Source organism: Mesoplodon bidens (genome assembly GCF_964165515.1).
Source record: "Mesoplodon bidens genome assembly, chromosome: 6".
NCBI lineage: Eukaryota > Metazoa > Chordata > Mammalia > Artiodactyla > Ziphiidae > Mesoplodon > Mesoplodon bidens.
In genome coordinates this window covers 88270686-88292677 of record NC_138162.1, presented here as the reverse complement: position 1 = coordinate 88292677, position 21992 = coordinate 88270686, and the positions used below count along the sequence as shown (strand labels likewise).

At 43.2% G+C, this 21992-nt stretch overlaps 1 protein-coding gene across 7 annotated transcripts in view; it reads right to left on the bottom strand.

The window, feature by feature from the left end:
- Window positions 1–7802: 7802 nt before the first annotated feature.
- The window catches only part of TLE4 (TLE family member 4, transcriptional corepressor), a 153284-nt gene continuing 139094 nt past the window's right edge, over window positions 7803–21992 (bottom strand). For all 7 annotated transcript variants that reach the window (XM_081236472.1, XM_081236473.1, XM_081236476.1 and 4 more), the window contains 6 exons: window positions 16072–16321; window positions 14742–14989; window positions 12793–12940; window positions 12191–12341; window positions 11757–11833; window positions 7803–9775 (listed from right to left, as the gene is read on the bottom strand). In XM_081236472.1, the coding sequence (XP_081092598.1) occupies window positions 9668–9775; window positions 11757–11833; window positions 12191–12341; window positions 12793–12940; window positions 14742–14989; window positions 16072–16321 (982 nt within the window). In that variant the 3' untranslated portion in view covers window positions 7803–9667. The remainder of the gene's footprint in view (window positions 9776–11756; window positions 11834–12190; window positions 12342–12792; window positions 12941–14741; window positions 14990–16071; window positions 16322–21992) is intronic.

Genomic DNA, 21992 nt, shown 5'->3' with positions numbered 1-21992 from the left:
TTTGTAGTGAGGTGGATGGACCTAGAGTCTGTCAAACAGAGTGAAGTAAGTCAGAAAGAGAAAAACAAATACCATATGCCAACACATATATATGGAATCTAAGAAAAAAAAAAAAGGTCATGAAGAACATAGGGGTAAGACAGGAATAAAGACACAGACCTACTAGAGAATGGACTTGAGGATATGGGGAGGGGGAAGGGTACGCTGTGACAAAGTGAGAGAGCGGCATGGACATATATACACTACCAAACGTAAAATAGATAGCTAGTGGGAAGCAGCCGCATAGCACAGGGAGATCAGCTCGGTGGTTTGTGACCACCTAGAGGGGTGGGATAGGGAGGGTGCGAGGGAGGGAGATGCAAGAGGGAAGAGATATGGGGACATATGTATATGTATAGCTGATTCACTTTGTTATAAAGCAGAAACTGACACACCATTGTAAAGCAATTATGCTCCAATAAAGATGTTAAAAAAAAATACAAAACTCTACAAAGTCATCTCTTCGAAGCCCCTGAGAGTTCCTTTCTTGGCGATGGAGAGAATCAACCTGTTTCATACAGGTGTGTGATAGCAAGTACGCAGGGTACATAATCAAACTGTCCCCAAACTATAACACTGGATCAAAACGTCTTTGTGGACCCAGAATAGTGGCTCCCATGATTTCAAGCAACCTCTGTCCTTTGCCTCACAGCTCAGTCTATCCTGTGATTTGGGCCTCCTGTTATCTCAGTGCAGTAAACAATTTTGTTTTAACCACCATGGTTGGGCTTTTATGAGCTCATGAATCAAAACACACACTAGTAATCAAAGAAAATCTTCCTGTGTGACCCATCTTTCAAACAAGTCTATTTTACATGCTACAAAGTACTTTTCAAACAAAGCGGAACAAAATAAAAACAAAGCCAAAACAAAACACAGCTTTTTATCAAAAGAGTAATATGGAAAAAAATAAAGAAAAAAGCTAAGCATGTTTGAAGTTTGGAAGGGAAAACTAAACATGGATTAGGACATTTCCAATCAGAAAATTATTTGAAAGATGTTTCGATGCTTCATGTTTTTTGCTGATATTTTTGTTACCATTGAAGCATATTGCTTTTAACAATGCCTCACGTTTAAAGATTAGACTTTTCATCATATAGAAAATAGCATCAAACCAAGAAGTAAGCTTCTCAGAACTGAGGACACTATGGCAAAGCTCAGGGCCTATTTTCTTCTTTTTATGGAAAAAGTATGGAATTTTGCTTGGGCATAATGAGAGTAATTTTCAGTGACAGGTTAGAAGAGATGCAGAAGATTTGGAAGTGTATATGGTAGTAAGACACAGCAGTATAAAAGAGAGAGCCAGAAGAACATCTGGGCAACCTCGTTCCAGTCAGTGACGGGTTTACACTGGCTCTGGTGCGAGACAGAACAAGAGTCTGTCATTCAAGTCACTTGACCTCTGTGGATCTGATTTCTAATCTACAAAATGGGGACAACGTGAGTACCGGTCCACAAATCCCTTATTTCCTATTCCAAGATGGAAAATTTGAAGAACACCAGAAGTTTATTCATGATGCATTTGGGGCAAAATTGCCCTGAACTGAGATGTAGAAGTTTAGAGTCATCACTACTCCACTTAGTATGAACATTTATGTTTTGCCCCAGAAATATTAATGTGCTTGATTATGGAATGCCTGTGGGCAGGATGTAATCAAAAAACAATAAAATGCTTAGGAATAAATTTAACCAAGAAGGTGAAAGATCTCTACACTGAAAACTATGATGAAAGAAACTGAAGATGACACAAATAAATGGAAGATATCCTGCGTTTGTAGATCACAAGAACATTGTTAAAAAATCCATACTACCCAAAGTCATCTATAGATTCAATGCAATCCCTATCAAAATTTCAATGGCATTTTTTCACAGAAATAGAAAAAACAATGCTAAAATTTGTATGGAACCCCAAAAGACCTTGAATAGCCAAATCTTGAGAAAGAATAACAAAGCTGGAAGTATCACATGCCCTGATTTCAAACTACACTACAAAGCTATAGTAATCAAAACAGTATGGTACTGGCATAAAAACAGACACAGGCCAATGGAACAGAATTGAGAGTCCAGAAATAAATCCATGCCTATATAGCCACATAATATTTGACAAGGGACCTAAGAATACACAATGGGGAAAAGGTAGTCTTTTCCATAAATGGTGTTAAAACTGGATAATCACATGCAAAATAATGAAACTGGACCCTTATCTTATGCCATTCACAAAAATTAACTCAAAATGGATTAAAGACTTCAATGTGAGACCTGAAACTATAAAACTCTTAGAAGAAAACACAGGGGAAAATTTCCTTCACAATGGTCTTGGCAATGACCTTTTTGATGTGATACCAAAAGCACAAGCAACAAAATCAAAAATAAACAAGAGGGACTACATCAAACTAAAAAGCTATCTGCACAGCAAAAGAAAAAAATCAACAAAATGAAGAGGCAACCTATGGAATGGGAGAAAATATTTGCAAATCACGTATCAGATAAGGGGTTAATATCCAAAATAATTAAGAAATTCATACAACATAATAGCAAACAATAATTTTGATTTAAAAATGAGTACAGGACCTAAATATTTTTCCAAATAACACATACAGATATCTACAGGTAAATGAGAACATGCTCAACATCATTAAACACTAGGGTAATGCAAACCAGAACCACAATGAGATAGCACCGCACACCTGTCAGAATGGTTATGATCAAGAAGACAAGAGATAGACGTTGGTGAGGTTGTAGAGAAAAGGAAACCCTCGTGCACTTTTGGTGGGAATGTAAATTGGTGCAGCCACTAAAACAGTACCTCCGTGTTCACTGCAGCATTATCCACAACAGCCAAGAAATGGAAACAACCTAAGTGTCCATCAACATGTGAGTTAAAAAAATGTGATACACACACACACACAGAGGAATATGATGCAGCTCTGAGAAAGAAGGAAATTCTGCTATTTACAACATGGATGGACCCCCCAGGGCATGATGCTAAGTGAAATAAGTCAGACAGAGAAAGACAAACACTTTATGATTCCACTTATATGTGGAATCTAAACAAAGCCAAACTCATAGAAACAGCATCGGACAGTGGTTTCCAGGGGCTTGGGGATAAGGGAAAGGGGACTGGGGGGAAATAGGGGAGACATCGGTCAAAGGATACCAACTTCCAGTTACAAGATACATAAGTTCTGAGGATCTAATGTGCAGCACGGTGATTCTAGGTCACAGTACTGTATTATATACTTGAAAGTTACTATGACAGTAAACCTTAAATATTCCCACCACACACACAGTCATTAAGTGAGGTGGTGGGTGTGCCAACTAACCTTACTGCGGTAATCATTTCACAGTATTATGTGTATCAGAGCATCACCTTGTACACCTTCAGCTCACACAATGTTACATGTCAATTATATCTCGATAAAGCTGTGGAAAAAAAAGATAAACCTTTAGAAGCTTGAACACCACCAACTTGCCTTATCTTATGCACTCCTGCAGGTCTGGGGTCAGGTTCCAAGTTTCCATGAGTTCCACAAATCTAAGAGCATGTATTATGAAAAAGACACCATAGTGCTGTTCTCTGTAACTCATATGAAAACAAATCTTCGTTGAGAAAAAGACATATTCAAACAAACAGAAAAAGACTGTGGGATGGAAATGCTGTCAGCTAGACGTCTGAAGGTGTTGAACGCAAGTCTGGTTGGTGCTCCTGGCTCAAAGCTGCACACACAGCAGTATGTCTGCAAAGCCAGCATCGGCCCAGGGCAACTACCTTGTGCTGAGCCTCTTGATAGGAATGCAAGCCCACAGCCCCTCAGGGATTGAAGCTAAATCCTTCACTTTTAGGCAGCTTGTGTATCACTAAAATTCTCACTAGGGGCACTTTATGCTTTAAGACTGTCACTCAGGAACAGGTGTCTGTGAATCAAGGCCTTTGTCCTCAGAGTAACCTTTACAACCACCACCTTGCGCCCAGGAGGCTGTTCTTGTTCTCACGAAAACTTTGAGGCCTAAAGATGTGCATGCAGTGGGGTTGACTGACCTTCAGCGTGGAAACCCTAACTTCCCAACCCAGCCATAAAACCTGAAATCACGTTTCTTTAACACTGACTGTCGACTTGGGAGAAAAATTAAAGGGGCTATGAGTAACTGCAGGAGACTGAAGAACAAAGCTTAACAGATGACTTCTTCAACTAATCCAGAAAGTCTTGTTTTCATTCATCTGGGAAAGATGAACAGACTTTTTTTTGGGGGGGGGAGGGGGAGGGTGCTTTGTTTTCAGCAGCACCAAGCTTCTCGGAGTTGGACACCTGATGCTAAGACTTGACCCAGTAAAGGTTCAGGTGAGTAGTATTTGTTTCAGCTGAACTCTTTGGAGGCACAGAGGCACCTGACTGAAGTTCTTCAAATAATGGGTAGTTGTCCTAAGGAAGACTCTGCTCTGCTCGATGCATGGTGGTCGGGGGGTCTCATGCCATCCCTCCTGGTGGTTCCTGATGGGGTCGCTTCCTGTCCATGTGCTGCTGTCCACAGGTGGAAGGGCACAGGCTCGCCCTGACGGTTTCCTTTAATTCCCACCACTAACTCATTCTCCTGCTACTTCCCAGCCTCCTGGAAGAACAAAAATAGCAAACTCAGCTTATTCTTTCTGCCACATGACACAAGACATGGCCAGGGTATCACCTATGGTAGCTTCTTTTAGAAGAGGCTGTGGAGGCATCTAGTAAAGATTGAGAAATGGCCAACTACTACCTAAGTCTGGGGAGAAATGCTGGGCCACTAGAAACCACTTGGGCATTAGTTTGGACTCCACATAGAGTCCAAAAATTTACTGCCTAAATTCTCAAAACCCAAACACCTCACGTGTACCTTTTAGTGTGTGTACGTTTATTTGCTGCACCCGAGTCAAATAAAGCATGACGTTTATGTGAGTTTAAGTCTTCTGCCAAAATAACAGAAAACTTGTTAGTTCCAAGTATTTTCATCAAACTACAGTGTCAGGTTAATGGGGGAGGCTCCCTGCCTGAGGCAGTGAGATGCCAGGGTCAGGCGTGAGGAATTCTAAGAGCCCATCATGGATCTCTGCCTCATGTACACAGTGAGTACACACAATGCAAGAACTCAAAAGACAATCTGTGACTGATTCAAGGAGTTTTCAAGAGATGCTGTGATGCCAAAGTCTCCAAAGCCAGTTAATTCACGTGAAACTAAGGGGTGAAGAGCAGCAAGGTATAAGCATCTGCAACACCTCCTTCCCAATTTTCTTCTAATCTGCCACGTTGGGCACAGAATTTCAACTGCAAGTCCAGAGCCTTGGGGTTTAGGCTGACTTGTCTCCCCTGGGAGATAAAGAGAGTTTGGGAAAATCACTGTTCTCCTCTGATGCTTTGTGCCCTACAGTGTAAATTCAGTATTCTAGCATCCAGCCTGTCTAGGCCTGCTGTGAGATCAGACAGAACAACTTTTGTGAAAGCACTGTGCTCACGGTTTTCCTCTGGACTAAAGGCAGCCCTGTGGGAATTCTCCTTCCCTGTAGGCCAAATACCTAAGATCCCAGCTGAGAATTTCCTTCCCTGGGGAGAGGTAAACTAGAGCCCAGCTCTGCTGCTAGTTCCTATCTGGGACCAAAAAATTCTGTCACTTGCTGCCAAAAACTCGAACTAAAAGAACTAAAATAAAATGTTAACAGCAGCTTGTAATGAAAGTTAGTTCCTACCACTAGAACAGCATTGGTGTTAAGTTCCAACACGAGAGGTTTTCTGATGTGCTTGGGTTGTCAAAAATACAGTATTTCCATTGCCAGTTCTGAATGGAAGCTTGAACTGAAAGGCAAATAAATGCGATTAGTTAAAAGAAAAAAACAAACAAACAAAAAAAAACACAAAAAACGAAAGAACAAAAAAACCACAAAACCCAAAAACGGAGATGGTGGTGAGTCACTGCTTCTGCTGCTGATGCCCCAGTGGGAAACTGAGGGGTGGCAGGACCCAGAACTCGTTGCTGATGCCACTCTACAGGTTACCCAGGAGCTGGTAGCTACAGAAATGTACATCCAAGAATGTCAAAAGAATTTCTTTTGGTACCCACATCTCTATAATTTTGTAACTGCTTACTTAATGCTGGGCAAGGAATTCCAGTACAAATCTCCTTACAACTGCCAAAAATATAAGTTGACAAATCCCTTTAGTTATATGATGCCAGTGCAAGAATGTCCAACTGAGGATACAAAAACTGGCCATATAGACACAGCTGAGAGCATCACTGATGGTCTAGCTGATCAAAGTCTTGCTCGGGGACTGCACCTCTGTACAGAAATTGCGACATCAATTTCCCCTGCTCTTGGCTGTAGGGTCCCAGGATTTCGTGGCTATGAGATGGCCTGAAACTGAGTTTCTGGATATGCCATGGCTGCGGAACTCCAACCACTTGCAGGTGTTACAGGGCTGCGGTTCAAGCTTCAACACACACCATTCCAGGGTAAGACTGATCTTTTGCAGCTCATTGGCCAAGAAGCCAGTAAGTAGTGACCCACAAGTGAGGTGTGAATCTGCAAAAACTTGAAGATGTTAGCATCTATCACTGTACATTTGACCTGCCGGTCTTGGAAGGTCTTCAATCAAGGATTCTTTTTACTTCTTGGTAGTTCTACGTAAGTCAACCTTCCAGTCCTACACACCATTCTCTTCTTTCATTGGAACTAAGTTTTCCCTGGTTCAGGGTGATTCTGTCTTTGTTGTTGTTCAGACTCTGCAAGACCATACTTGGAGTAAAAACTATGGCAGACCAAGTTATAATTAAAACATCGACAACATCAAGACTGCTGTGCACATCAATCCGGGCCTGAGACTGATATCAGAGACGTAAAAATCTAATCTGATAAAACCTCAGCAGTGAGAGGAAATAGATGCCCATTTATTTTAAAAAGCTAGGTTTATTCGCGCATTCACCTCGATTTTTAATCCAGTACAACGGCCAGTGTGTTGGATCTCTCTAAAGAGAAAACTGAAGGGCATCCCAGACTTGACCCACCAGGCACCAAACAAAACTTCTAACTCCTTGAGGCAGGCACTTTCTTCTTCTACAAGTGTCAACACAGTATGCAAGTGTCATATTCTTTGTGTCAAAATGATTTTTCTTTTACTCCAATTCTCTATTACTTTATAAGAAATGTTAATAAGGATAAACAGAAATTAATTAAGCTAATACTTTAAAAACGTTATCATCTGACGTAGCAGCACTCATAGCACTCACAGTTGAAGTGCTGCTTCCATGATGAACACTGCTGAACTCTTAGCACCTAAAGACTCAATACCTCTCACAGCTGATCACTGAGACACTCCAGACCACCGTGGGGCTCCCAACGCCCAGCCTTCTTTCTACCCAGTGGATGCATAAAATGTCAGGTTTTTGAGTCCCAAAAGTTTAGAATTCTTTAAGGACCTTCTTATGCTGAAGCTTCACAAAGCCAAGCAGTAGCAGCCCAAGGGACCTCAGGAGTTCAAAGTCTTCAGTGTATCACGTTGGAAATGTTTCCCAAACCCCAAAGGCTGGAAATGGTACGCATCGGCTAACTCTAAAGCAGCGCTGGTCCCACAGAACTTTCTGTGATCTTGGAAATGTTCTATAAATTTATGTAGTCCAACATGCTAGCCATTAGTTGTATGTGGCAAACTGAACATTTGAGATGTAGTTAGTATGACTGATAAACTGAATTTTTAATTTTAATCAAGTTAAAATTAAACAGCCACAAATGGCTAGTGGTAACTATATTGAACAGCACAGCTCTAAAGCATCAAGGCTTTCAGTAACATGACAACTTTTTGACAAACTAAAGAGGCACACAATAAATGTTTGCCGTCATCGATAACCTCTATCCACCCCCCCTTCTAGCTCTTCTCAAGAACAAACACAGAACTAAAACAGCAACAATAAAAAAGCCCACATGACTTTTTACAGCAATGTCCCTTGAATAAAACTAGTAATTTTTAGTATATACGAGTGGCACAAAGATGAAAAATAAACTAAAGCCAGCAAAACAAAGAATTAGAAATAAGCATACTAGAAGTTATTTATGTTTAATGCTTAAAAGTCTGAATGCACAAACAATCTACCATTATAGAAGTACTGGTGGTCAATACAATGCATTAGAACTATGTACAATGCACAGTTTAGTATCAAAATCTTTCTACACTGTAGAGTTTTACGAAACTGTTAAAGACATCAAACACTAAGCACTTAAGACACCATTTTTTTTTCCTGCTACCACATTAGGAACGTCAATGGACAATCCATTTCAACTTGCAGCATCCATCCATTTCTAGTATGAAATTAAGTAATTTTCTACTTATACAATAAAGTTTATCTACACAGTTCTCTTGATTTTGATCCATAGCAGCAAAGGCACTGTACATCAGCAGATCCACAGACTTAAAAGATTTTTAAAGCATTCAAACAAAAAATAATAATAAAAAAAAGGAGTCACGTATCATAGTTTAACAGCAACAACAACAACATAAAAGATAACAACAATGTTTCTGGCACAACGGCACAGCCTGTGTCCATTTCAGGGACATCCAGCTAAGACATGGAAAGAACCGGAGGTAAAAAAGCAAGTCCTCATCCCAGGTGAGAGTCCATTCTTCCTGATTTTCAGAGGGAGGTCCTTGCAAGTCCTCCTCTGTTCCTTGTCTCGTAAAAGACTTGACTTGCACAGTGGGAGGAATCCTCCCCTGAATCTGTGCAGTTCCCAAAGAACATGCCAAAAAATAACCTATCATTTCTCGTAATGACAAAACTTCCCAAAGGTATACATCTCCCTCTGCAAAGAAATGTGGCAAAAATACCCAGAAGGGATTAAGTTCTCCCTTTGAGGCCAAATTTAATTTGTTCATCTGTCTATAATACAATAAAAAAGGGAATTAAAAACATATTACAAAGACACTTGTCAACAAGTCAAAAAAAGAAAAAAAGAAAAAGTCCAATTACTTTTATCGAAGATAATCTAAAGCTATAGATATATTGGTTAAAGTTGTCCAAATAGACTCAAATGAATAAGACATGTTCTGTCACCTTCTAATTGTTCAAATTTCCAAACATCTTTAAAATAAGTAAAAAACAAAAACATCTAACAACACAGCAACATATTGCTTCCATATGTAATTATACATTTCACATCTCTATACAGTCATTAGTCTACATTTAGTGACATTTTTAATCAGTTATTTTAAACCTTCCTTTCCCCTCCTTTGCCAAAAAAAGGGGGGGAGGGGTATCAAACACAACGCATCTTCATTATCAATGCAGGAGCAGACAGCTTTATTTAGTCAGTCATTGTTAGAAAGCCTTCTTTAAACAAAATAAATATATTACAGATATAATACATAACTAAAGATTCCTTTCACTGTTAAGTAGGGTTATCCATGTTCTTCCGAGTAGATAGCTGAAGATTTGGTATCACAGGTTATTAACGAGTATTCACAATTCAACAGCAGGAAGGAAGTGGGGGAAGGCGGGGACTGAGCTCCACGACTGCAATGAGTACTGGAAATCCTTGGTTTCGGATGCGGGGGAACAGAAGGATGACAGAACAAAGTGCTACAAGGAGGAGTCCAGTTCGCATGAAGATTTGTCCTTAATAAATAACTTCATAAACCGTGGCCTTCTTATCCCCAGAGCCAGTGACAATGTATTTGTCATCCACAGAAATGTCACAGCTGAGCACCGATGAGGATTCTTTGGACTGGGAAAGAGACACACAAACACGTTAAAGACTGAAAGAAAACCCATGAACGCTGAGAGGCAGGACTGGAGGATCTGGAGCAAAAAGAAGCGTAACATGTTCCCTTGACCAAAACAGGAGCCCAAGCGAGGAAAGGCAGTCCTGGACGCTGATGAAGGAAGGCTCTACTTCAAATCCTAGTCTCCAGCTAAGAGCACAGGGTTCTCAGTGTGAAAACCCTCGCCTTCACTCGGATGGCTTGGACATAGACGGAGCTGCAGAATGCTAGACACGTCACTTAACCTGTCTTGGCCCTCACTTTCCTTAAAAGAGGTAATTAGGTAAAGACAGCTTACCTGTCTGCCACGACAGAAGGCGGCCTCAGAGTCCAGGTGAGGTAATAATGGGGAACCGTATTGAAAATACTATAGTTTTTGAGATAGGGAATGTAAAAATATTTCTAACATAAAAACTCGTTGTCCCCTATGCAAAAACAGACTATAAATGTGCAAGTGGGGAGGAATTCAATAGTTAGGAAGAAAAATGTTACTAACTCTTATTAGAGCTCCAAATACCATGTTCAACTACACCCACTGCAAAGCAGTCACGGTTAACTTTTAACTAAACTGTGCTAAACAAACAAACAAACAAACAAACCCCACAGGATTTTAACTAGGACTTTGAACGGTTAAACAATAAACGTTTGACATGCAGATGCTAACCTGCTACCAGTGTTTCTCAAACTTTTGGAACGCAACCTGTAATAAACACATTTTACTTCACAACCCAGAGACCCGAGACATAATTTTACTTCATAACCCAGAGAAACGAGATATAATACTTATACTCATTACAAAAAATATACTCTTAACATTTTTTATTTCATTTTTTAAAAAAGTGCTGGTTGGGGGCTTCCCTGGTGGCGCAGTGGTTGAGAGTCCGCCTGCCGATGCAGGGGACATGGGTTTGTGCCCCGGTCCGGGAAGATCCCACATGCCACGGAGCGGCTGGACCCGTGAGCCATGGCTGCTGAGCCTGCGCATCACGAGTCTGTGCTCCGCAACGGGAGAGGCCACAAGAGTGAGAGGCCCGCGTACCGCATAAAAAAAAAAAAAAAGTGCTGGTTGGGACCACCTAAAAGGTTGTGATCGACAATACAAAAACCACTGTATTACATTATAAACTTCATGACAGTAAGAATCTGCTATTTTTGTCCTATTATCTTGCAGAGTACTTTCACTCAATATATGCAGTTTTCGATTCAAATGAATTAATCTCCTCTACGACTTAGTACCACATGGTCAAGAAAACTGCAACGCTGTTATGTTATTCCTAAAAACAGACCACCACCTAGAAAATAACATCCTAAATACAGAAGGTTAAAAAGGAAATCTTCTTTAACTTGCCTATGAAATTCTCACCTACTAGCAGGAGAGAGAAGAGAGAGATCTGTATGTGAGTATGTACCATGCCTACAATCTGGTTCTCCTGCAAGTAATTCCATGAACTACACAAAGTACCACTGAGTTAATAAGAATAAAAGTTCATAAAATTAATCAAGATTTATTACACTTTTCCACAGCACTCTTTTGGGGGCGGGAAATCAAGAATAATAACACGAATGAATATTCAAGCAAGATGCTCAAATTTTAAACAAAAATTTTAAAAGCCGTAATTAAAAATAAATAAATAAATAAATTTCATAGAAGACGAAACTGCTAGTCTAACATGTAAAAAGGGATGGGGTGTGAAGAGCTAGTTAGGGCCACGGGCACGGCACCTTGGCTCTGAGCTCAGAGAGAACTGGACACAACTCCTGGCTGCACGGCTTGCAGCTGTGACCCTAGTCTCCCCCTCAGGCACAGTTTTCTCCTCTGTGCGATGGGAGTGACACTAGCTCCTACCTCCTAGGACACGTCTGTGTGTTATTAACCTGCAAGAAGGCACAGAGAACCATGCAGTGAGCGCACAGTGGGTGAAGGCTACACAAGTGAAGTGTTACCTGGAATATACTGGCCCCGTAAGGTGTTCTCCAGGCATTCAGAAGGTTGTCCTTTCCCGTGCTTACAAACCATTTGCCTAGAGGAACAGGGTTTCAAAAAAGGTAGTGTTTATTCCTTTGTCAGAGTCCCGAGACTTGTGTTACAGAGCATCAAGTGATACACAGAAAACTCACCTAATCTAATCTGCAACAAATAAGAGTTTCTTTTCACTGGAAAAATAAAGCCCACTCTCCTAGATTTAATGAGTCATTTATACTTAGGACAAGGATAAAGTGGACAAACTGCAGAAAATTACATGGTATTAGGGAAGTAGGCATGTGTGAGGAAGTAATATAATTCTGAAGAGGGACACGTCAATGAACTAAAGACCGGACTTGAAATGAATCAGGAGGAAGGAGGAATGACAGGCAGTGGACGCCAGGGGCCTGCTTACCACAATGGGCGAACTTGAGTGACAGGACGCAGCTCTCGTGGAGATGGAGCTGGTACTTGTCGGGCTTGGTGACGTGCAGCACCTCCACGTTGCTGTTCTCCATCCCCACCGCCAGCCACTCTCCAGTTGGGCAGTAGCCCAGAGAAAAGATCTAGAATTAAAACAGGTGACGGTGATGGTGGCTATAGAGGACACACTTCCTTTAAAGGGGAGGCACTGCTTCCTCTGGGGATACTACTTAAATAATGAAGGAAACCAAGATAATGTGAATTGTACAGGAAGAAATCAAAGTCAAAGGTGTGATCCCAAGTAATGAGTCAGATTTCCATCATCTAACTTACTGATCAGTTGTGTGAAATTCAAAGATCTATAGAGTAATGGTCATTGAAATAAAAACCTGCTAAAAGCCTATAATAAATGAAATTTTTTCTGTCCTTCAATAAAATATATACTGTTTTATTTTGACAGAAAACAACAAAATTTTTAGTTATCTAATTCAGAGTCAAAAGTGACTCTGTCACGTGGTCAATGAATTGCCGCTGAAGTCTCTCATGTATTTCACAAAACCAGGTCTCTAAAATGTCGCGTGCACGAGGGCGCACCTGGGAGGTGAAGTCGTGCTGCTGCAGCTGCCGCCCCTCGCGCAGGTCCCAGGACCGGACCGTGTTGTCCAAGCCGCCCGTCCAGAGCTTGGTGCCATCGTTAGAAATGTCAATACAGCTGGCCCCGTCTGTGTGGCCCTGGAATTGCCTAAAGGTGTCAACATGGAGAAAAGTCCTTCAACAGTTAATTTTTAGGTGAACTCAGTTTAGAATTCCTCAGCCATCAATTTTATTACAGGCCCTACTGGTAGATTTCCTTTTGGTTGATTGTATTTTCTATTATTCAAAGTAATGACAAAGCATATACGTAGAGAGATTAAAGTTTAATTGAGATGCTGAATCTCCTGCAGGTTTTGTTTATTTTTGAACACTTAGGAAGTCCTCTTCAAATTACTCTTATGCTAAAAACAACTGAAACAACTGATGGAAGAAATTCTCCACCTGAATCAAAAGAAAACACAGCCACAAGAAAATGAACTAATCCAAGATACAATCTGAGACCTGCTCTGTCAGTGTGATGTGAAAGGAGGAGAGAATTTCAGAGGGTGTAAGGAGTCGTTTCCCTTCTGAAAGCTCTGGGGATGGGCACAGGGAGCAGCAGAACAAACCCTGCCAGCGAGCAACAACGCAACTGTAGGAGGCTGTGCAAGATGAAAGGCCGTGCTCTCAAGTAAGGAGCGTGGAAAGAACCTCCGTGTGACTCAGCTGCCCCAGGAGCAGGTAAAATGTACGAAAGACACGGGAGCTGGGGCTTAGAAGCAGTTCCTCATAAGAGCCTTACCCAAAAGGGGAAAAAGTGATTAACTGTTTTGTTTTTGGAATCATTTATAGAGCTCCGTCCTGCAAAATACGTTACAGGCAGACAGCAGGGGCCTCTTCTCCTTCCACCCTCCCCTGGGCCTGTAGCTGGGCTCCACTACACCCTCTGCACACCCGCTAGCGGATCACACCTCTGGCTTCCTGCTCTCAGGTGCTGACATCTGGAGACACACGTGTTTCAGGGCTTTTCCTATCAGTGCCAATCCTACACAACCTTCTTTCTAAACAGACATAGTCATGTCTATCCATCCTGTAAGGTGGGACAACAGATTACCTAGATCATTTCAAGGTGAGGCGCACCCAACACAATGCCTGGGCCCAGGGTAAGAGCTCAATGGTCATTTGTCGAAGGAAAGAACGTGTCAGATACACACAGCACCAAGGACCGCGCCACGCACCGTGAACCTTCTCAGTGAGTACCTACTGACAACAATGGTTTGTTAGCACAGGTGGCAAACTACATATGTCTAACGAGCTCATGAGGTCAGGGGCACCTTATGTGCATTAATTATGTAAACTGACCTCCTGAGACTTCCCTCGTAGTGCAGTGATTAAGAATCCGCCTGCCAATGCAGGGGACATGGGTTCGAGCCCTGGTCCGGGAAGATCTCACATGCCGCGGTGCAACTAAGCCTGTGTGCCACAACTACTGAGCCTGCGCTCTAGAGCCCGTGAGCCACAACTACTGAGCCCATGTGCCACAACTACTGAAGCCCGCGTGCCTAGAGCCCGTGCTCCGCAACAAGAGAAGTCACCGTAATGAGAAGCCCACGCGCTGCAACTAGAGAAAGCCCACGCACAGCAACGAAGACCCAACACAGCCAAAGATAAATAAATACATAAATAAATTTATAAAAAAGAAAAATAAATAAAACCGACCTCCTATTTTAAAACCTGAATTGGTGATGCTTAGTATAATTAAAAAAAAAAAAAGAAAAAGAAAACAACCCCTCATCCTATAAAGTTCAAATGGTGCAGAAAACAAGATTTTACAGCATCTTAAAATGGCCCTATTCTTAACAATTTTTAGTAAGACAGTTACGTTTCATCTTTTTAAAAAGACACACACACAGCTCTCTGGCACAGCATAGGTAAATCCAGTCCCCTGGTCAGGGACCCTGCTGACCCACCTCACCAGCGTCTGGTTGTGCAGGTCCCACACGGCAATGTTGCCGTCACTGCAGCATGAGAAGCAGACCTTGGAGTCGGGGCTGATGGCCAAGGCGTAGCAGGCGGGGGCCGAGGACGTCAGCTCTGCCTTGATGCGTGGGGTGGGAGCCGCCAGGTCCCAAATGGACAGGGTACTGGCTTCCCCTCCCACAATTAGGGTGCGACCATCAGGGAGCAATCGGCAGGAACGGATGTAGTTATCCCTGTTCTGTAGAGACAAAACCCATCAAGAGGTTACTCATGAGGAAAGGAAAACAGCATTAACATGAGAGCAAAAATCCATAAAAGTATTGTATTCCCTCCTGGTTTCAATGAGCTATTTTCACTTATGACAATGATAAAGTGGATTAATGCTAGTAAATTACATGAAATTAAGGAAGTACTTAAACTTGATCTACAAAATTCAGTACTGAGATATTTAATCTTAATTAGCATGAAAACGCAAAGATCTAGACCCACTCTCGGCATCAGCAAATCAACCAGCCGCCTGGGTCATTTGCACATGCAGACACAGCAGCCCTCACAACCCTGGAGGAGCCACACCGGGAACCGGGTACACACGGCCTGGCTGCTGAAAGGCCCTGTTTCTGCTGCAACAAGTGCCAGGGAGTTAGAGACCTTGTGGGCCCTTCTGTTTGCCTGGTCCTGCGTTACCTGGCCAAGGGACAGCATGGGCTCGATTAAGCAGCACCAACTGGAGGCAAGGCTTGACCAAGGCGTGTTACGTGACAGAAAACACCACATCCCTCCCAGCTCGTGAGGTTATGGGAATCTTGTGCAGTCACCTTAAACTGACCTAGCATCGTGCTGCCGCGAAACAGGCTACTGCTGGTCCAAGGATGAAAATCAAACTGAAATTTCCTAAATAACCCGAGGACGAATACCCATGAGACAGCTAACGGGGTAGCTAGTGTTTGCCACGTGAGGTATTAAGTTACTCTTGTCTCACGTGACAGATTCTGATACTTGGGTGCACTCTCACAGGAACCATCGTGGGCTTGCAGTTTTCTTAAACTCCTTTATCAGATAGGAAAGCAAGTGGTCTGCCTGTTCCCATGCACTGGGCAGGGTGAATAAAACTGCACCGGAGCAAGTGCCACAACTGAAGAACCAGATAAATCTACCTTAAGTAACTGAAAGAAGACACACCTTCTCGTCAGCGCTCCAAGTCAAACAGCACAAACCACTGAAGACAACTACCCGCTTGGAATCAATTCTGTGTGTTGCTGGTACATCCAGGTCCTATTTTCTGCATGAGGGCTTAAACCACGTTCATCCACGTTCACTCACCAGACAGTCGAGCTGAGAGACGGGGCTCTTGTTGCCAGGGTGGCTGATGTCCCAGACCTTGACGCAGCCCTTGCCGCCCGTGTACACGTGTCGCGTGGGGTTGCTGATGGTCACCGCACACACCACCTCCCCGTGGTTCAGGGTGTTGATCTGGCGAGCGTGGCGGGGGATGCCGGGGCCAATGAGGGCGTCCGGGGGGAAGGGGACAGGCTGCATCTGACCGTCCGCAGTAACGTGGAAGGAGTATGCTCTAAGGCAGTGGCAAGGAGAAAAGATAGGAAAGGAAGAATACAAAAAATGTTACTTAGCTGATCACTGTAATGAGACGAGAAATAAAACATTTTCAGTGTTACGTATGATTTGCAAACAAGTCAAATTTACTGAATATGGTGGAAAGAACATAACTTTCAGAGCCACAGAGCTAAATCTATGATCAAATACCATGTCAACTCTTTGCTAGCTGCTGTGTGACATCAGTAGTTACATAACCTCTCTGAACCTTACTTGATTCTGATCTTTAAAATGGAGTGAAGGCTACCTACGCTTCTTAGAGAATTCAATAAGATCACCAATGCCCAGCAAAGTAACTACTTCTCCAGGGCACTCTACAAACTTGCATTGCCTTCTACTTCAGGTGATTCAGAAGCCTGTGATAAGATTTTAACCTATAGATCATTTCACTCCTATCAAGTGACTTACTAATGAAAATCAGTAAGCTAAAATTATGAAGTTTTAAGGCGTTCAGAGGATCTAGGCCTAGATACTAAAATGGCATATGACCCACCAAAAAATGAAAAAAAAATTTTTGGATTAAGTCCCATCAGACTTGACAATAACAAATCCTAGTAATCCCATTCCCAACGGAGTTAGAACCTAAAAAAGCATCCTGTGTGACTGCCCCAGAGGCCCACCTGTCAGTTCCTATCAGCAGCTCCATCTCCAGGTCATTTCCAGGGAAAACCCTCCAGTTGTGAAAGCATTTAGCTCTAAAATGCAACTTAAGTTAAAGCATCTCCGTCAACAGACACCTCTATTCTTAAGGCACTGAAATCAGGGAACAGTCAGCAAGTGAGGCTGTTGGGATGCATGTTGGGTTTCAGGAGGCAGGAGACGTCGGTGGTAGGCAGGAGGGAGCAGGGCCTGTCTTGGGGAACCATCACGGGCAGTAGCCCACTTTGGAGATGATGTCATTGTCTTTGGCACAGAGCTTCAGAATGTGCTCTGTTTATGGGAAGAAGTTTATGAAAGACATACCAAGGGAAAACATTTGTGGGTAGACAAAGGACAGGAGCTTGGACCTATCGGGGAAGTTTTAGAATCAAAACAGTTTACAGTTCCTTAATGCAAAAGTCTACAGGCTAGCCACATGCATCAAAATTCATCCCATTATTAAGGGGACACCGTCAACAAAGTCCCAAATGTCCCCAGGCAGGATGCGGCTGTGTCAGATTTGGGGACCAGAGGGCAGAGGGCTTTCTCTCTCTCTGTAAATTATGCAGAGAAGTGGGTTAGAACTGGGCTGTAGAAGAGAAGGAGTATGTTGGACTGCTGAGGGGGAAGTGGTGGGAAGCTAGGAAGACAAGAGACATATTCCTGTGGCCGAAGCAACGGACTTGGAGACATGTTGGATGCGTGGCCTGGGAGAGAGAGATGTTGAGCAGGGCTCTCAGGCTCGGAACCCAGGTGGCTAGGTAGGCCACAATACATTAGTGAAGGTGACAGGGAAGCATAACCGAAGGGTACACACGTGGGGAGGTAAATGGTATGGTTTTCTTCAACCTGAGGGCAGGTGAGAACCCAAACATCTCAACCAGAAGTTGAGCACTGTGATTCAGAAGAGAGTGCAGATCAGAAAGATCAATGTGTGCTCATCCACAAAGAAGTGATAGTTAGAGCTGAAGGAGCAGAAAAGAATCATCCTGGGGCAGATTATGTAATGAGGAGACTAGATGCAAAATTTAAGAAAACGCTTACAACATATAGGGGACCTCCAGCAAGAGCAGTCAGAGAGGCAGATAATCAGGAGAGACAATAACATGGAAAGCGGGAGTAGATGGTCAATCACATATTTCTTGGGTTATCCCAGTGAGAGAAGCACTTGGGGATGCAACAGAAAGGACTGGGGATACAACAGAGAGAAAAAACCCCACCTACCCCCTATTCTCCAAAAGTTACATTCTGGGGGCTGGGGGTAGGTGGCAGGTGGGCTGAGGGGCTGATTCATTAGTGAGATACTAACATATATAAAGATTAAAATGTCAGATGGTCAGTGCTATGAACAATGGACAGGCCATGTACTCTGGGAATTTGACAAAGTGAGAAGAACAGGGAAATTCATGGCAATGGGGCTGCAATATAAAGAACTGCAATATAAAGAATATATTAATTTCCTTGGCCAAGAAAGGAAGATGGTATGAGGAGGAGTATGGTACACTGAAGGCCAGAGGGAGGGAGGATGCTTACACTATTCACTTCGTCGGAAAATATTTATTAAGTACCCAATATGAATCAGGTACTATCAGATGCTGGGGATTCAGAGGTGAATAAGATATTCAAAGTCCCTATCCTCCAGAGCCTACATCCTAGAAGGGAAAAGAGCTAATATATAAGCTGATAAATCAGTAACCTCAGACGGCAGTAAATGTGCTCGCACGCTTCCTCTCTCTCTCCCCCTCCCTCCCTCTCTCTCTCTCCCTCCCTCTCTGACACACACACACGCACACACACAGTTTCAGATAAAAGAGATGGAAGGCGCACAGCAAGGTCCGAGGCGGTGTGCAAGCTGAGAGCTGAGGGAAGACCTAGTCTTGCACGCATAGAGAAGGGAGGGGGCAGTCAATGTAAGTCTTAGAAGAAGCAGCAAGGGAGAAAGCCAGGGGCACTCAGGGGAGAGTGACAGGCTGGAGAGGGGTGCAGGGGCCATGTGAAAAAGGGCCTCGTAGGCTGTGAGGTAGAGTTCGGGCTGTTATTCCGAGTGGAGTGGGAAGTCACTGGAGACTTGTGTGGGGGGCAGTGAGCGCCATGATTCAGTTCATGTTTTCAAAGGATTGTTCTGGTTGTTGGGGGAAGCATGGATTGTAGGTGGCAGAATGGAAGAGGGAAAACTAGTCAGGGGGCTAGTGCAGCAATCTAGGGGAAAGCTAGTAGCCAGGGCTTGAGAGACAGTTAGAAAGCTGGGAACGGATCTGCAATTCAAGATTTCTCTGGGTAGAGGCAGAGAAGGCTGTACTGGATGGCATGCGTGGATCCTGGAGGTGACAGTGAGGGCTGATGACAAGGTCTTCTCTGGGGTCTATAAGTAGGTAACTAGAGGTGATGTGGCCCAAGCCCTGAGATGATGTTACTGGGGGGCTGACCTTGTGAACAGCAGTGACACCCAGGATAATGGCAGGCTCTGAGTGGACCAAGTGTCAAGTTTTTAATTAACTGGGAAATCTCCCAACAAGGCTGAGGAGGGGGTAGAGACCCATGGCACAGGCCTGAAAGGGGTTGGGTTTTCACAAGAAGGTAGAATGAGTTCAGTTCTGGAAGAGACTGGAAAGGAACAGGAGGTGGGGGAGGGAATCAACCATAGCCTTTATCAGCCCTGCCACTGGCTCCGACTGCTGATGTGAAGTAAATGAAAGGGTACCCTTTGGAGGGCTGCAGGTGAAGGGGTCCCCTCAGGAGAGAGCCAGGCATCAGTTCAGGCAAGGAGGGGAGGGCAGTGATGCTTGTAGAGAAAGGCTGAGATTCTGAGGGAAGACAACGGAGACAAAGGCTAACTGATTTAGCAATTAAGAGGTCATGACGACTAAATCTTAAAGAAAGAAAAAGGAAGATTATTCCAAGTTTAGAGATGGTGTTATACATTCTTAATGATAATCTCCTTGAAAAGACATCCCTTCTCTCCCCTCTAGAATAACTAAATGGTTTTTAAAGAGCCTTGAGAATTTAAATAGTTAAGAAATCAGGCACACCATTTCTTTTGAGGTTTTCAATATGACATTATTCAACTCAACCACAGCCACTCTGTGAGCACCTACTATGTTCCTGGAACTCCCTTACTAAGAATTTCAAGAGCCTAATTGCATTAAGGATATAATGTAGCCCCCTGTTTACTATTAATATATATAAGACACTCAAAACTGGAAGAAAGAAAGCTCTAGTACATACTTATCATCAGATTTCAACAAACTCTTTGATGTGTAGCTAGCAAAGAGTACTGGAATGTGTAATGAGAGCCAACCTTTCTAGAAATTAGGGAGGCCCAGGCTTGAAAACCTTTTCTTTTTCTACCTAATTAAATGCATCAATACTCCTTATCCACATATTCTGATTTAGACGTCATGCTGAGATACAGTATCAGGTGAGACACCTGCCTTGCCCATAAGTGGCTTGCAATCTAGGAAGCATGATGAGAAAAGTATAGAAGTGATTACAATACCAGGTGCAAGATGGGAAGGATGAAGCTCTATGGTGGTTCAAAAACCAAAAATAAAGCTTATGTTTCATGAGAGACATGGTACTGGAGATGGGTTTTAGAGAATGGAAGGATTTTTCCAAAGAGGGAGGAAGATGGAAAAACCATCCCAGGTGGAGGGAGCAGCTCTAAAAGGAAGAGGTGAAATGATCTGGGAAAGTCCTGGATTGGCTTTAATTGGGGAATTCATTTATTCAACAATGACCCAACACAGTAAGTGGTTGAAGGAGCTGGCCCGAGCACAGCCTGATAAAATACACTGCATGCGCGCGAGCGCGCGCGCACACACACACACACACACACACACACACACACACACACAATGTATAAAAGGGAGGGCCTAGAAGGCCAGCCTGAGAATTTCACAAACAGAATTTACTGAAGAGTGTTTTTAGGAGGAGAAGGAGTGGGACATTAGTGGGGCAAAGCCACTCATAGGATACATTTGGTAGCAAGGAGTACAGTGGATAGGAGGAAAAGAGACAATTATTTGAATAATCTAGACGAGAGGCAATGGGGGACCTGAACTAGGCAAGGAGAAGGATGACACACTAGAAGTAACTGGATATGAAACTGTGTAGGACTCAACTAATGAGATGTGAGGAAGAAGCCAATAATAACTGAGTTTCTGAGCTGATGGAACAAGGAACAGAGTACTCCGAAAACCAGGCAATTGGGAGGAACATCCAGTCTGGGGAAGCACTTTGTGAATACGATGAATCTGTAGTGCAAGTAATACACGTTCAAGATGCCTAGCTGAGATGTCCAACAAAGAACTAAAAATACAGGGCTGGAAGGAATCGGTGCAGGGAGATAGAGAAATTCTCTCTCGGCAGGCAAAGCTACTAAAAGCTAAGAGTGATCTCCAAGGGAGATGGTGAAAAGAAAGGAAGTTTGGACTTTCTGACAGAACTATACTTCAAACAATTCAGACATATGCAAATCTATCTGTTTAAAACGTGTATCGAAGTTGCTGTCTTATTTGGATCATCATCTTTTTTTTTTGTTTTGTTTTCCTATGGAGAGAATCTATTCTTTTTTTTTTTAAATTTATTTATTTTTGCTGTGTTGGGTCTTCGTTTCTGTGCGAGGGCTTTCTCTAGTTGTGGCAAGCGGGGGCCACTCTTCATCGCGATGTGCGGGCCTCTCACTATCTCGGCCTCTCTTGTTGCGGAGCACAGGCTCCAGATGCGCAGGCTCAGTAGCTGTGGCGCACGGGCCCAGCCGCTCCTAGGCATGTGGGATCTTCCCAGACCAGGGCTCGAACCCATAGTCCCCTGCATTGGCAGGCAGATTCTCAACCACTGCGCCACCAGGGAAGCCCCTGGATCATCATCTTTTGATGAAACCCCAGCATAGTTGAGAAGATCCTTGGCCTTCCCACCTCCACCTCCCTCTACGAGAGGCCCGCTTCTGTAATGCCATACTCATCATTCCCATGCTTTGTGACACCTTGCCC